Here is a 15,946-nt window from a genome sequence, read left to right on the forward strand (position 1 = left end):
TTTTTTTATGTGTATGAATGCGTGACCGAAGATGTAGATAGCCTTTATCTGATGATTGATTGTTGATTTAGTGTGAGGCGAGATGGATAATGAAACATACTAACGTCCTTGTGTTTTTCACAGGAAGCTTTTGGGGACAGAACTACCGGGTAGTTAAGTCCTGAGTCTCAGAGAGGGGAGACAGGATAGAACAAGGCAGTAGGAAGAGAATTGGCCTAGTCGCTAGAGAGAGAGAGAGAGAGAGAGAGAAGGAGGAGGAGAAAAGGAGACAAGAAGGGGAAGAGTATAGGAAGAATCGTAGTATGGACAACACCGGAAGGAGGAAAGGAATTGGCAGAGTAGAACACAGATGAGTAGAAACCAAGAACAGGGGAAAGCCATCTCACACTATAATCATGTGATGAAATAGGTTGTTACATGGTCAAGAGGAAGAAGATTGGTTGAGAAATTAATATCGTTTAAATTGTATTAAATTGTTATTCTTTTGAATTTCACCTTTGTGTTCTCAATAATTTAACTGTCGGCATTGCTGACTGGGGGCTCGAGCTTTACTTCTCTCTATCACTAATTTCACTTCCTACAAAAACGAGCCAGGGTGGGAGTTCCATAGTAATTTAAATGAAATATTGGGAGCACCCTACCCCAACTCATAGCAGAACGTCATAGAATGCCACAATATCAATAAAGGCCGAATCAGCCATGAACAATAAACAACAGTGATACCCCTGCTTTCCCTAGTCAAACTTCCTTTAACATTTGGATTATCTTCACCCAACAATATGTAAAATAACAGCAAAAACTGCCATAGTCATCACTTTGCCTACAGTTTAAAATACAGTTAGTGCTTCTCTTCTGTATGGGTATCCAGGATGTTTCTTGTGGGACAAGTACTTGGACCTCAAGGTAAGATATGTCAGTTAGAATGACATGTATATTGGTACTTCTAGCAATTTTGAGTAAACCAAGGGCATATATATGGAAATCAATAAAAAATTTACCGACCGAAATCAGAACTTCATTTCTGCTTTCCTTCTGGTTGTTCTTCTTTTCTTTATTGACCAGTCAACTTTCTGCTCTTTAATGCGTGACCTTTAGACCAATGCTTTAGTGTTTTCCAGAGGTGGTACTCATATTTCCTTCAGTATTGAGTATGTATTGTGAATGCACATAATTCATAATGTTTATTACTTGGTCATGAAGACGGTTGGGTACAGTTGCATGGCCAATTTGTCTGCTGACGTTGTGAAATTTAGGAGAAAATCCTATAGGCTGGCAGCGTCTACTGTTAGCAAATAAAATTTGTTTCTCACCTTAAATGGTTTAGATTACTTTAGCTCAATACAATGAACAAAGCATGGTAACACGAAACATCCCCTACAGTTCCATGAACTGACTTTCCATTCAGTAAATGCCTTTGGAAATAACTATATTTTAAGAGTAAATCACATTATCCAATTAACTTAAAAATAGATGATACAGTTAAATAAGAGATTGATAGGGGACAAGACACAATCATCATAGTGTCCTTCCTTACCTGCACCATCATTATAATTCATGTTTATTGTATAAATTTGACTTTTAACGCAAATGCAAACCAACATTTGCATGCTGTACTGTATTGCAAGTAATAAGAAACAAATAATATATTTCACATATTTTAAAACTTTTGATTCTGACAACATACTGAAAGAGAAAGTAAACCAAACCATTTATGTTATGTCCTGTACCGAATTAAACTTAATTTAACTCGAGGGTCTAATATCAGAATGGTTGTTTGAAAATGTTATAATCAAAAAACTACATTTCCACATGGTTAATGAGTTCAATATGTGATAGATGCTCTTGTAAGAACAAGACAGTCATCGAGCAGAAACTGAATATTTTAATGATTATTTTATCTGATTCAAGGGTTATGCAGCAAACAAACATATCAGGATTTGCTCTATTTAGCAAAAAATATTTGATTCACCTATTCACACAGATAACCTAATGGATTCCTGTCTTTCCTTGCAAGAATTTGATATTTGATACGGGGTTTGTTAACTCAAAAATTTTGAAGATGACATATATGGGAACAAAGGACAAGCCAAACAAAGATAAATAAAATAGCAAATGAAAAACCTTACAAAACACGACACTTATAAAAGGGCAATATGAGGAGAAAGGAAAGTGTATCTATATGAGTCACTGTAAAGTCAGTTTCAGAGAGGGAGAGAGAGAGAAAGGGAGAGAGATAAAGTAGGCTTGAAGGTGATTGTGCAACATTTCCACATCAATAGTCTGAAATAGGAGAGGAAGTTTTAATGTCCTTGCTGCATATAGACAGCGTAATCTTTCATTGCGTATTAGTTGTAGTTGCTTAAAGAAAAATATATACGAAAACCTATTGGACTTGTCTTTTTGAAAATATGCTAAGTAATATGAACACTCACCGATGACTTCTAAATACACTTCAGAAGTGGAACTATTGTTTCCTTTTTGGTATTTAAGGGTATACAGTGTTTCGTCTGATGGATGAACGTTCCGAATCCAAACATCGCCATGTGCATCGTGAAACACTTTCTTTGAGTATCCGTCAGCTGTAGTCGAGTTCTGCGCAGTCCACATGGCAATCTGAACACTTTTCGCGCCATTTATGAAAAGGGACACAACCATTTTATGACTATCAATTTTAATGTTTCGAAACAATGGAATGGAATCCCCACTGCACACATATTCGGAGACGTTGTCTGTCTCTGTAAAGAATCATAAGCAAATTGCCAGGTCATCATCAGAACTAAAAATAATAATAATAATAATAATAATAATAATAACAACAACAACAGCAACAATGGTCCTCATCATAACGACCAATAGCTGACATATAAAACTTATTACAATTTAATATTTAAAAGTGCAGAAAGCTTATTTCGGACTGGCATCACAAGTTTACAAAACCTAATGATGACATCTGTAACTCATTGCATGGGAACTAATACAGACAATTTTACAGTTTTGCTAGCTTATAATATCGCAACTGCATGTACAATTTATTTTTTTCTAATAATGCAAATGGACATTTCCATTTTAAAACATGAATCATGGTTCCCACATTTTCTAAAGATAAACTGCCAGGTCATTTCCAGGGTTTTTCAGAATGAAATTAATTTTTTCAAGGTTCACATATGACCATTACTGAATGGAATTAAAGAATATTTTAGATTAGAAAACATGCATTTTCTAAATGGTTCTCTTTCAAGAATCTCCAAAACATCTAAGCCAGAAAAGATGATCATGTACAAAGCTATAAAATGTATCACACAAAACAAGTTTGATTATATTCCTATAAACTGGCATGTAAAGCATTTCAAGTTACAAAAGAAAAATTTAAACTTTATTGTGCTGACCTGCATTATGTTGCTAAGTGGGAACAACATAATGAACATAAATTTTTAGTTTTGTTTCCCTTTCAAACCTTTATTTCTAAAGAATTATATATATATATATATATATATATATATATATATATATATATATATATATATATATATATATATATATATATATATATATATATATTATAGAAAGTAAACATTTCCTATTACAGTATAAAAAAAACAATAAACGCAAATAATTACAATCTTGTTTTGTAAAAAAAGACAGTTTAAACCTGAATTTATCAGTGCCAATAAAATCCAAAACAAAATATCTCAAACAACCTAATCTCCTTTAGATGATCTGGTTAAAACTCCAACATTTAAAAAACATTTTCAAAAGGGTTGATTAAAATTTTGACAAAAGACCTTCAAAAATATATACTGTTGTATAAACAAGGACTGAATTTTCTGTAAAATAAACTTGCCTTCTTGTAATTCGTTAAACCAGTCACCAAACCTGTACTGTACAGGGGCTCGAATAATTTTTTAATATATAGTACAAGGGAAGATGATTCCTCATTACAGCTCTGTGATTCAACAATTTGGACTACAAATTTGGTTTAAAATGAATAGCAGTCCGTTTTCTAATCCAGGTTTCCTCTGACTATTCCCGCCACATTTTTCATATTTGGACATGTAGGTTGTGGTGTGGGGTCGTTGCAATTGCATACAGAAAATTTGGAAATTGCTGCCACCATGTGGTAGCAACATATAGTAGTCGCTTACCAGCAGGCCTATAAAATTTAAGTTTACGTTATTTTGACTTATACCTACATGAAATCAACAGGAAAATGATTTTTTTCTCAGAAATGACAAGTATTATAATCTTTATGTCTTTAATCCGCTGACAGACTAGACAAAACTACGGCATTGATGAAACCTGACCTGGTAGTCGCCATTTGCATTACTAGTCACTTCATAAATCTTAGAAGATGACATCGGAAGTGCATTAGTCACATGATATCTACAACAAACTCCATTTTAATTTTGTTGTAGAGAATTTCAATTATATTAAATGAAAGTCAGAAACTTTGTAAAAACCAGCAATCTGGCCAGAATGATTTATCAAGCATAGAGCACACGTCAACGTGGTAGTCACGTGATACAACTCCAGAAGTCGTTCTTGATTATATAAATATGGAAAATTTTGTGTTCTTTCGTTTTTGTATTTTTATTACAATCAGTATAAAACTTTCAATTAATATTTTTTTATTATTTTTTATCTACAACATTTGAAAATGTGGGCTGTTAGATTTGTGTACTCATGCGAGCAATGCAAGTCGCGAGTACCAGGCCACATTTCATCAAAGCCGTAGTTTTATCTTGTCTTTCAGCAGATTAAAGATATAATGATCTTGATACTCCCAATTTCTGAGAAAATAAGAAACTTTCATATTTATTTCATGCATGTATTACTCGATCTAACAATGTTCAAAGTTTGCTAGGCCATCCAGTAAGCAGCTATGCTTTGCCACCACGATATTTGCCTCTTGTGATGCTAGAGTGGTTTTCATACCTTCCACGTAAGGAAAGACATGGATATTGAGCCAACTTTGAAAATAAAGTCTACTGGATGAATCTAATCCACTGAGCATTTGGCTTGACTCAGCATATATCTTTATTGCAAGCACCCAAATGATCCATACTGCACCCTCCAAATATTCTGGTTAGAACTCAATAAATTCAACTCATGATCAGTTTAGTCATGACTCAATTACGTGATTGTTTCAGGTGTCAAGTGGTGGCGGAAAATTAATGGGTTTTTCCCGACTTTCAACAATATTTGTGAAATTCCATGACTTTTCACGGTCTTAGAATTTTTTATCATTTCTCCTTTCTCCTGATAGCGTGGGAACCCTGATAAATCTAGTTCCAAACTGTATGTAAACAGTTACATACAGCAATAAGAGTGTAGATGTGTGCGTATATATATATATATATATATATATATATATATATATATATATATATATATATATATATATATATATATATATATATATATATATATATATATATATATATATATATATATATATATATATATATATATATATATATATATATGATTTAATTGTTTGTTTGTTAGTTTAGTTTATTTTTATATTTCATTGCATGCTACTGTAATGTAACATCATGGACTTGACCTTGTATAAAATTTAGTTCATTTATACTCAGTGTATCCCCCAGGGGTGTAAAATTGAGGGTAAAAAAAAACTTGGAGTCAGAACTGGTGGTCAAATAAAAATAGTTTTTCCGCTTACAATACGATATTGCACAACACTCTTTCTTTCTCTCTAAACATATATATATATAAACCAACATGCACAATTAACAAACAAATGAATTGTCCATTCAAAGAATAATTTTATTAGTTCGTTTTTGTTTTAAAAATGTACTTTTAACAGTCTCCTTATAATCTTTTTAAAGCAATAGTATAGACCAACAAATTACACATAAGCCAATACAAAAAGCAAAAACAAATCTTTTTAACGAAATCATTTGGCATATGGCAGGCAATTTACTGCCTGTCATAAAATGTGTACTATCATCAGTTTTCCTCTACTTCGTTAAAGAACACATTTATCAAAAAATCAAGGAGGCTAATGATTCATCTTCTTTCTAATAAGTTACACTTGAACTTTTAAGATTTTTCTTTTATTGCAGCAGTGTTAAAAGCCAACAAAATCTGCAATGCCCCAGGACTTTGTAATCCAAATAATGCATTTGTCTCTGCAAGTTTACCAATTTCTTTGTTGTTAAAGAATGTCTTGGGTTATAATGTATTCTCCAGATATCATGAGGCAAACAACAACAGATTTTTAAAATTCTTAAACCCTGTCACGAAAGGATTATTCAATTTTGCAGTCTTCGCAATCACACTATCAGAAGTCACATAGGTAATTCTAATGGAGTTGCTCTATTCAAGTCAAGGGAATTATTTTCTCCATTTTTCATTAAAGTTAGATCCACAGTTACTCTTTTGTGTTCTGCTTCTTTCACTTTCTTTGCTAATGACTGCATGAACAAATTTAAAGACCTAATAATGTTCCCTACCTTAAATATTTACAGCATTGTTTTTTTTTTTATGATTTCTAATTTCATGGTGTTTGTTTTCTGTAATAATATCATTATATATGTCTTTTATGTTATAGGTGTTGTCTAATGTTGTAAAGCGCTCAGAGCTACTAAAGATTAGGCGCTATACAAAGTCTTCATTATTATTATTATTATTATTATTATTATTATTAATGATTCTTAGAGCATGCCATTTTAATCTGGAGATCACTTTATAGTGTAACAAGCACTGAGGTTAAACATACGCTATACGAATAGCGGAGTGTAACGTAGGGAGCATACAAGACAGGGAACCAGTCAATGCCTATGCTCGAAGTATAAATGATGCCATCCCTTATCCAAAGCATTGGATATTAAATAAATCCTGATTGCATTATGCAAATCCTTTGCGTCAGGAAAAGGCATAGCAACAAAATGTGTGTGTCAATTTTCTCCAGCACGCGTCCCTGACACACAAATGTGCGTAAAGGGAAGCACTTTTTCTGCTTGACCCGGTTGATTTTTTTTTATTTCATTTAATAATAGCTTCATTATTCTCTATGTGTATGAGCTTTTTATCAGGAATATTATTAAGGTAAACAAGAAGGATTAAATATGGGTCAGGGTTTTGGAGATCCGTAAGTGAATTTTATAGGTTACATTGTTGTAAATAAACAAGATCATTCTAGAACGTTATTTCCCAATAGGTAATGGTTGTTTTTAGAATATGCTAAATGTGACCTGAGGTCAAGCAGAGAACTATATAATCTTGTGTCTGTGAGGATTTGACCAGTCATGCTTTAATATCTAGCACTTTAAGCCGTATTATGTTGTGACCTGTTTGGGCTGAATTTTATTTTCTTCAAGTAATTATTTTCTCTGGAAATACAAAGGTGCTCTGATAAAATTCTTGAATAAAGATATTTACTGGAATTTATACTGAATTCAAACCTTGAATAATATTTTTGTGATTCAACAAGAGACTGTTGATACATCAGCACTTTGTAGGCTATAACAGACACATCATCGCCTTCAATTTTGGATCTCTTTGGAACTTGAACTGAGTTTTATTTAGCACTTCTTATTATTAGGACTTATGTCTAAAATTCTTGGATTATTTGAGGATTTAATTTGCAATACTGTACGTTCTTTTTTTCTCATTTTTTCAACTGTATTTTATGGAAACAAATAATTTGTTAAACTGTAAACAGCTTGTTGTCTTCACACTTTTTCTGTTACATAGTTTAAGAGCATAGACTTGAAACAATATAAATGACAAGAGACCAACAAATATGATATAATTATCTACCGACAGATCTTGTTTTCTCCATGAACAGTGCCATTGTACAGATAAACCAGCTCAGAAAGTGTGTCATTCTGCTTGCTCTGAAACAAGAAACAAATATATTTAAACATGCGAACAATGTTATTACTTGATCTCATTTTTCCGAATACAAACGTGTCTTGATGATAAAATTTATTTCATAACATTAAGAAAAAATGGCCCATGTATAATGTAAATTTCCACAAGCACCTGGTCAGTATATTAAGTTTATTTTTTTTAAAATTGACGACTAGTGATGCAACACTTACTGCTGATCAAACTTCATCAATGACAAAGTGCACAGTTTTCATGCATTCATTTCTGTAGTCTTTTCGATAAAACATAAAGATTTGTATTGTATTGTAAACGATTGTATGTTTTCCATGTGAAACTAAATGTTATTACTGTGGTTAATACGTTCTTTATATATTTTGATCTTTTTGTCTATATGTTAATGAAATCTTCTGCATTAGTTTTAACATCAAGCACCCGAATAGTATATTGCATGTATTAAGCACCAACACAGAGAATGTTTGAACCAGCATCCAGAGACTGGTGTCCCTAGCTTTTCTCTGACTTATTGGATTAAAGTTGCCTATTGTTGCATCCTGTACTACTATCTGAGCTATTGTCAAGAAAAGAAAAGTGGTTGGGTCAGACAATCAAAGGCTATAACTCTACTATTATATGGGGAGAAAGTGGCACTCAGCATGTGCTTCATAGAAACCATTCTGCATATCAGTTGTTGATCTTGTTGTAGGGTTTAACGCCATTTTTCAGCACACGATAGGCTATACATGGCGGCCAGTATTAATGGTGGAGGAAGAACCCGAGAAAAACCCGGAAAGAACCACCGACCCTTGAGAAGCTACTGGCAAGCTTTCTCCCATACCCACATTGGCCGAATCCGAGACTCGAACCTACGCAGAGGTGAGATGGCAGTGATCCGTAACGGGAAGCGCTTTAGACCACTGAAGCACTCGGCCACTTGGGGCCCCTAATCTGCATATCAGAATTGCTTGGAAATAAATACTAATTAAACTGAATTAATGCTAGGACAAGAAAGTGGGTGGATATGACAATCTGAGTAAATATCTCTGTTAAACAATGATATAGAATAGTCAAACTCAGCCAGTGTCTCATCTTTTCCATACAGCATGCCAAATATGGCTGATATCAATCAATAGCCTAGAGATTTTTTGCACAGGAAAGAAAGTTATTGGGTATGTGAACCATGGGTTATTACTCTGCACTACAACAAAGCAAAAGTAGGGCGACAGAGTTACTCATTCATTGACCCAACCACATCTAGCAGCATGCAAACTTTGACTGAAATCCAACTGGAATCATTTGATCTATGGTTTTCAAGAAGAATTTGGTGAGTCTGCTGATTATGTACTATAAATAGACTAAACGGCGTCCAAGAAAGCTCACTAAGTCTTCCAAGGTTACATCAATATATAAAAGCACAATACATGTTGATAATATCGAATTAGAAGAAAATGCGTTAAAATAGTTAAGTACTAGTAGGATAAGAGGGACTATGGAAGGACTGAAAATCCAAATCTGATTTCCTCTTTATATGTAAAGTGGGAGGAAAATAAACACCATTCAGATTATTGTATTTTCTGAAGTTTAATGAAAATAATTTGTTTTTCTTTCATTGACCTTTTCAGAAACTGCCAATTAATACCCGTTTACTTTGTCAATCTACACAAAAGCAAAGAGGTTCAGTTCAACAAACAAATATATTATCTATTAAGGGCTTTAATGCTGTTTTACACTGAATACGGGAAACATTCTTCAGTTATCATTATAGCTTCATCAAATATCAAAACGATGTTAATAAGTTCATTTTTGACTACATTTGATTGGCTTAAATAGTGTAATTAATATATTTAGTGCAACGATACCTAAAATACCATGGCTCTCGAAAGAAGTGGTTCCGGTCTTAAAATTCTAATAGATGTGTAAAATTTGCATACCCAATGTAGGACAACATATACAGGTAGTTGCGTACCCCATGATGAGGAGTAAAAAAAAGCCATTCACACAAGAATGAAAGAAAGAAAACGAAAGAGAAGGAAATTTTTATCTTGAAAAAGCAACTAAATAATAGACTTTTATTGGAATAAGGCCCTGTAAATGATCACTATCACAAAGTCACTATGCACATTTAAACACATTTAATTCATTAACCCCTGGAGGTTTTTGTCATTTCCGCCTGAAATGCGAGTAGGAAACACAAATTGGGGGCTATTTCTGAATATATCCTTATACATCTACTTGCAAGAGATATCCGGTTAACCTAATGCATTGTTGTGTTAGAAACATCGTTTTTCATTGGCTATTTCCCTTGATCATGAGCAGAAGGGTAAAAGTTGGACTTTTTTCTTTTTTTCTTAACGGACCATCATTTCCATACTGAGACCACTCTAAATTCCAAATGCCCATCGTATCCTAGTTTTTGCAAAGGTACGCCTGTCTGTGTGCAGTTCAGACCAGAGTCTGCCTTAGATCTGAGGCCAACAAGTCTAAAATCCGGACACCAAATCAGATTCCGACCATGAGCAAATTTTGGGTGGAAAAAAATAGGGTCCAAACAATTATGTTTTTCCCTCTGTATTTTGCAGTGAAACTAGAATGTCCAGATTATTTGGTATCATTGCAGAGCTACATCCGCTGTCTATCTTTCTATAATACCACCACTTTAGTGTATCCTAGATGATCTTGATGCTACAGAGCTTGGAAGTAGGCTACTATCTCCTGACGTTTAAACGAGGCACCAGGGGTTAATGAGTTAACACATATGATATTCAAAAGCGACAACGGTTGCCAGTTCCATGCGCTTAACTTGTGTAAAGAGTGGATGTACATGAACGTTTATTACCTGGTGTTGTTTATAGTTCATTTACGAAAGGCCTATGTGACATTCAATAACGTAGATAACAGAGAAATGCATTATGTACGTTGTGGATATGATATTTTTAATAATACAGCAAAATAAAGCGTGAATATTAAGGCTTTCGCATAAACAAAAAGTCAATAGAATTTCAATCCCCGTAAAAAAACAACTCCACAAAAATAAAAAACCAAAACAATTATTCTTGAAATAGTTTTCATCTTTCTAACGTGAAATATTCTTCTCTTGCGATAAAATATGGTGGTAAGTGTGAAAGTAATTGTTACATCACTAGCATTTACTGGTTTTTTGTTAGTATGAGCAGGCCTCTTCCAATGCCATTACAGAGTTTTCAAGCATGCACAATGAACTTAAACTCTGCTCAGTCCACTCGAACCATCTGCCTGCAGGTGGAAAGTGTGGACATAGCGTGATTTGCCAAAGGTATGGTTGAGACGATATCGTGCTTTCCCCAGTACAGAAAATATATTTATTTGGAATTCTACCATATCAATTGATGGGAAGGTTTTTCCTCTTTAGCATAATATTTAACATACACAAATAAAGTTAATATTTACTGTGTACAGTTCAGTCATTAAAGATAAATAATGTATTTTAATGTGTTTGACGCCGATCTTGACTATGAGACTGGAGCTTTGGGTGGTACAATACCTCACACTACTTGGTGGCGGTAAGTTAGATTCAAGTTATCTTTTGAAATCAAGAACACTGGCATAAATAACAATAATAAACAAAGAGCCTTCATTCCTTGTTTTAAGCATGAAACAGATAATCGTTTAAAAATCCATTCACAAGGCTGGTAAGTGATCCTAGAATATATTTGTAGAATTTTAAAGCTCTTATAAAGTGAACTTTCTGATTGTAAACCTAAACGGTTGGCTTTTCTTTTCTGTTTGTTAACATAAACAGGTTTACTGACACTAAGCCTAATACTAGAACCGAACCAGTTAGATACAGCACCTAGTCAGTTAATTGGTAACATGTATTATATACTAATTTATTATTTAGCCACTACTATTACTGTATAAGGATATCAAATATACATGTTAGCTCTTTTCAAAGTGGTTCCGACAATGTTTCTTTACAATGTTATAAGTCCAATTGTTTCAAATGAAACAGATTTTCTGCAATACAATTTGTTGTAAACGGTCACGTGATACTGATCAGGAATGTTTTACGCATCAATCAGTGAAATCTGTAAAGTTTTCCTTCAGAAATTTGGCAAAGCCGCAAAGGTGTTATTTTCCCAATGCAGAAAAGAATCACTAAGATCTCCTGAATTTGCTGACCAATGGTATACTTATAAACCAGTCAAACCAAAGCAATTCTCTTCATTCATGCTAGACATCTGCTAGAATGCAGGAGTGCGACGCTATACTGATCACTCACTCCGTGCAACAACAATTCAAGATATGAGTGAAGCTGGGTTTGCAACTAGCTACGATGTCGTAGCCTCAACTTAATTTGTTGTGGATGAGGCTACAAACTGATCGTATATCATGTAATGGAGCAAAAAATCATCACTAAAGTCAGAAAAACAAATAGTGTAGAAATCTGCTACTAAGTATAATTATGTTGGGAAAGAAGTTTGACTTATTTTGAATTTATTAAGCCCTTGCACAATAAAATAAATTGTCATGGTTACACTAACCTCACCGTGTCCTCCATGACAGAAAATGTGAGATTCTCGCTGTTACCATTTTTCTAATTAATGCTTGCCAGACCATATTTGAATATTTTATGCTACGTTATTAAATGCTGAATGACATAGTGCACACAGTAGAATAGGAACTTGCATTAATTGCAAAAACCAGTTTTTGTTTAAAAAGGCAAAGTCAATGACTTTCCAAATCTAGTGGGTAGCATGACAAATACATCCTTTTTATCAATCCAGTGGCAAATAATGCCTTCTTGGTGGAATTTCAAAGTTACCGATAAGTCAAATTTACTTTGAATGCGCAGAATTTCTGACTCAAACAGCGCATATTTTTACTACAACTTGTTTACGTTTCCAAATAAGGCCTCAATATCCTTATATGGCATGCAAACAAACGAGGCTGAAAATAGAAGCAGTTATTATTTATATTAATATAGCGGATGATCAATCTAAATGAAAATATCGGATAAGAAAGGTAAACAAGATTTTACAACTATTTATCCAATGATCTGCGTTTCTTCCGGTACTAAATAAGAGGACTACTCAATTTATTTCATTATATGAAAGGAACATGTTCAAATTGTTGATATTAGGCTAAAAAAAAGTACCGGGTGTGATTCATGCCTGCCTTGCTCCATTGACACACATAGGCTCATGTTAAGTACATTGTCCATGAGGTAGGAGTAGTAGTATTAGGTTTGCAACCAGAAATATTTTGTTTATGACAGACCACAAATGTGAGGAGCCTCTACAAACTTACACTTGAACAGAACAAAAACAACTCATTAGTTCAGTTTTGGAAAATATGGCTATGGTGGACAAGCTCTGTCTGTATCAGACCCTAACACCACCACCACCCTAATTTCACTTCAGATCAAGGTCAGCAACCATTGATAAAATCTCCAATCCAATGATCAAACACTCCAAATGCACAGTCCTTCCAGCACTCAACTATGCAACCACACACAACTTATGGCCGATTTTGCGAGCAACTCTACATCTAACAACTGCACATTTAATTTCACATTAGATAACTCAAAGTAAGTATTAACGCTGATGAAAAAGATGTGACATGTTATTACCGAATAAGCCTGACTAAAATTATAAAAGAATGTTGTTGTTTTTCATATGAAAAGAAATGTGCTGACACCACGGGTAGCCATTGCCCAAGATGTAAAAAAAAAGTATGAAGTTGCGAACAAACATAACTGTTAACGCTGTTGAAAACGATACAAAATGCCATTTTATGTATACAATTTATTTAATTGTTACCATTCTTTTAGTACGGGATAGCATCATCTTGATTATATTTCTATGTTGTTCATTGATAAAATCCATAATGATATAAGGTTTGATTGGAAATTTAATGTACCACACTTGTTCAGCCTGTATCAACTATAATGAAAGGTTATGGTCATCTGACGTAGAAGATGGTACTGACTAAAATTGAACAAGAATGTTCTATATAAAATAAATGTGTTGGAAACCACCGGTGGCCATTGCCTAATACAAGGGTTTCAAACACTCGGCCCGTGGGCCGCATGCGGCCCGCCAAGCAGTATCCTGTGGCCCTCAAAATGATTGGCGTCACAAGGTGTCATGAGAGATGACAAAGGTGGTGCGGCCCTTGGGCTATCGAAAATGCCTTCATGCAGCCTTCAGGGTCCTTTGAGTTTGAGACCCCCGGATAATATATAAAGGATGACGTTTCTGAATAAATGTAACTGTGACAGTAGTCAATATGTTCTTGTGATTCTGTACAGGTATGTATTATGGGGCGATGTCAAGCGGCGAATGAAAGGAAAGTACGCGCTACTTAAATTGGAATGCATTGTTGATGGAATACATTGATTTGACGAAAGAAAGGACGAAATTGGTATCGTATGAATTAAATGACCATGGTTGGGTATTTATTGATGTGTAAAGTTTACCTATTCACTCACAAAATTAACATAAAGTCCTTTGGATATGTTTTTTTCTAGTTAGCAAATGTTTATTTTGTAGTAACGAGGGATACCCTGTTCGTAAAGTTAACATTACGTCGTCGGTTTGAAAATATGACGCAGTGCAGAAAAGTGACAAGTAGGTGGTGGCAAATGGAAAAGTCCACTATCCAGCTACCTTACATTGGAATTACATGAAGCGTAAGAGGGATTGTAATTTGTAAAACGTTGATAGATTTAACATTGTGGGACGGTGAAAGGGACAATGGAAAATTATAATGCTTAAAACTTTATTGAGATTAATATTAATATCGGCCTATGCTTCTAAGTGGTCCACAGGATTAACATTACTATGGTTCACTGATAGCAAGTGAATTTATAGTGTTACTAAAAATTCAAAGCATGACAAAATGGGGCAAACGTACCTATATGAGGATACTACGACCATCTTAAACTGGGCATTTCTGTGTGGAAAAGGGTCATTCAATATTAGCCCATTAGGTCAAACTTAGTATGACTTATGATGACAAGAGAATCTGTGGGATAGTAAATGCAATGTTACAAAGTCTACTTGAATAACATTAGTGTTATTATGCTGACAAGAAGAATTTAACCTAAGCCAGTAAGACTAACAGTGGCACAATCCTATGCTGACAAGGGAAATTTAGTATAATATCGTTTGAACGGGTTGTTGGGTATGTGATGGTGAGTGATCCTTGCGCACAAACACCTTAGTTTATATTATCCAATCCAAGCAAACAGTTTTGGGTTTTGGTTAGAAACCTTTCATTTCTTTTTCATTTTGTCCTTTACTTTGTGTATTTGTAAGCCGAAAGTAAATACAAATTTAAGCACGCGTTTTGCCATTCTTTTCTTGTTAGAATGCTTAGGCGTTGAGTTCACAGCTTCAAGAAACAAATATTTCATATACTTTCCACCCTTTGAACTATTCGATATTTATTTTACTCTGACAGAGTAAACATCAGTGAGACCTGTCGCTCTAAATTTGCTTGAAGGTAACATTCGCTAGTACTGGACATGAAATTATCCCCATGCGCCATCTTACTACTTTCTCTCTCTCTCTCTCTCTCTCTCTCTCTCTCTCAGTTTAAAGACGAGATCTATTCTTGACAAGTACACACTGTAACATTTGTAACAAATTGAAGAAATATCATAAAGCACTGTATCTATAAATCAGCCCTGTAGCAGAAAATAGATGTTAGTTTCTCTTTTTAAAAAGGTGGTTTGTTGGACAGTAGACGGAGTGTTTTCCAAAAAAGGTTTTACTAGTGGCTATTGAAACTTTGTCTGCATTGCCTTTTCATGCGCAGCATTGTGTTCTTTGTTGTGGTTAGAAAGTGCATGCTTTATGTTTTATTGTGTGAAGTATTATAGTTGTTGTTTAACCTATTTCAAATCCTACGCCTATTCCGATGGTTCGGGTGCTAAGTATATGCGTCTGGCCATAACTTTCTCTTGATATAGGTAATAAACAGCTGTACTTAATCGATATTTTATGAACTTTCTTGTGAATGCACTGTGTGAATGAGACTTGTTTTCTAGCAAGCAGGAGGCAATAATAAATAAGGAAATCAGGGCAAAATCCCTTTCTAGTAAAATAAGGTG

At 34.2% G+C, this 15,946-nt stretch overlaps 1 protein-coding gene across 3 annotated transcripts in view; it reads right to left on the minus strand.

The window, feature by feature from the left end:
• The window catches only part of LOC149794572 (uncharacterized), a 67,681-nt gene that overhangs the window by 25,863 nt on the left and 25,872 nt on the right, over positions 1-15,946 (minus strand). For all 3 annotated transcript variants that reach the window (XM_089968846.1, XM_089968847.1, XM_089968845.1), the window contains exons 2-3: positions 7,783-7,859; positions 2,433-2,735 (exon numbers count right to left, since the gene is read on the minus strand). In XM_089968846.1, coding sequence (XP_089824972.1) covers positions 2,433-2,735; positions 7,783-7,849 — 370 coding nt within the window. In that variant the 5' untranslated portion in view covers positions 7,850-7,859. The remainder of the gene's footprint in view (positions 1-2,432; positions 2,736-7,782; positions 7,860-15,946) is intronic.

This window comes from Sinohyriopsis cumingii, chromosome 8 (assembly GCF_028554795.1).
Source record: "Sinohyriopsis cumingii isolate HCF-2022 chromosome 8, ASM2855479v2, whole genome shotgun sequence".
NCBI lineage: Eukaryota > Metazoa > Mollusca > Bivalvia > Unionida > Unionidae > Sinohyriopsis > Sinohyriopsis cumingii.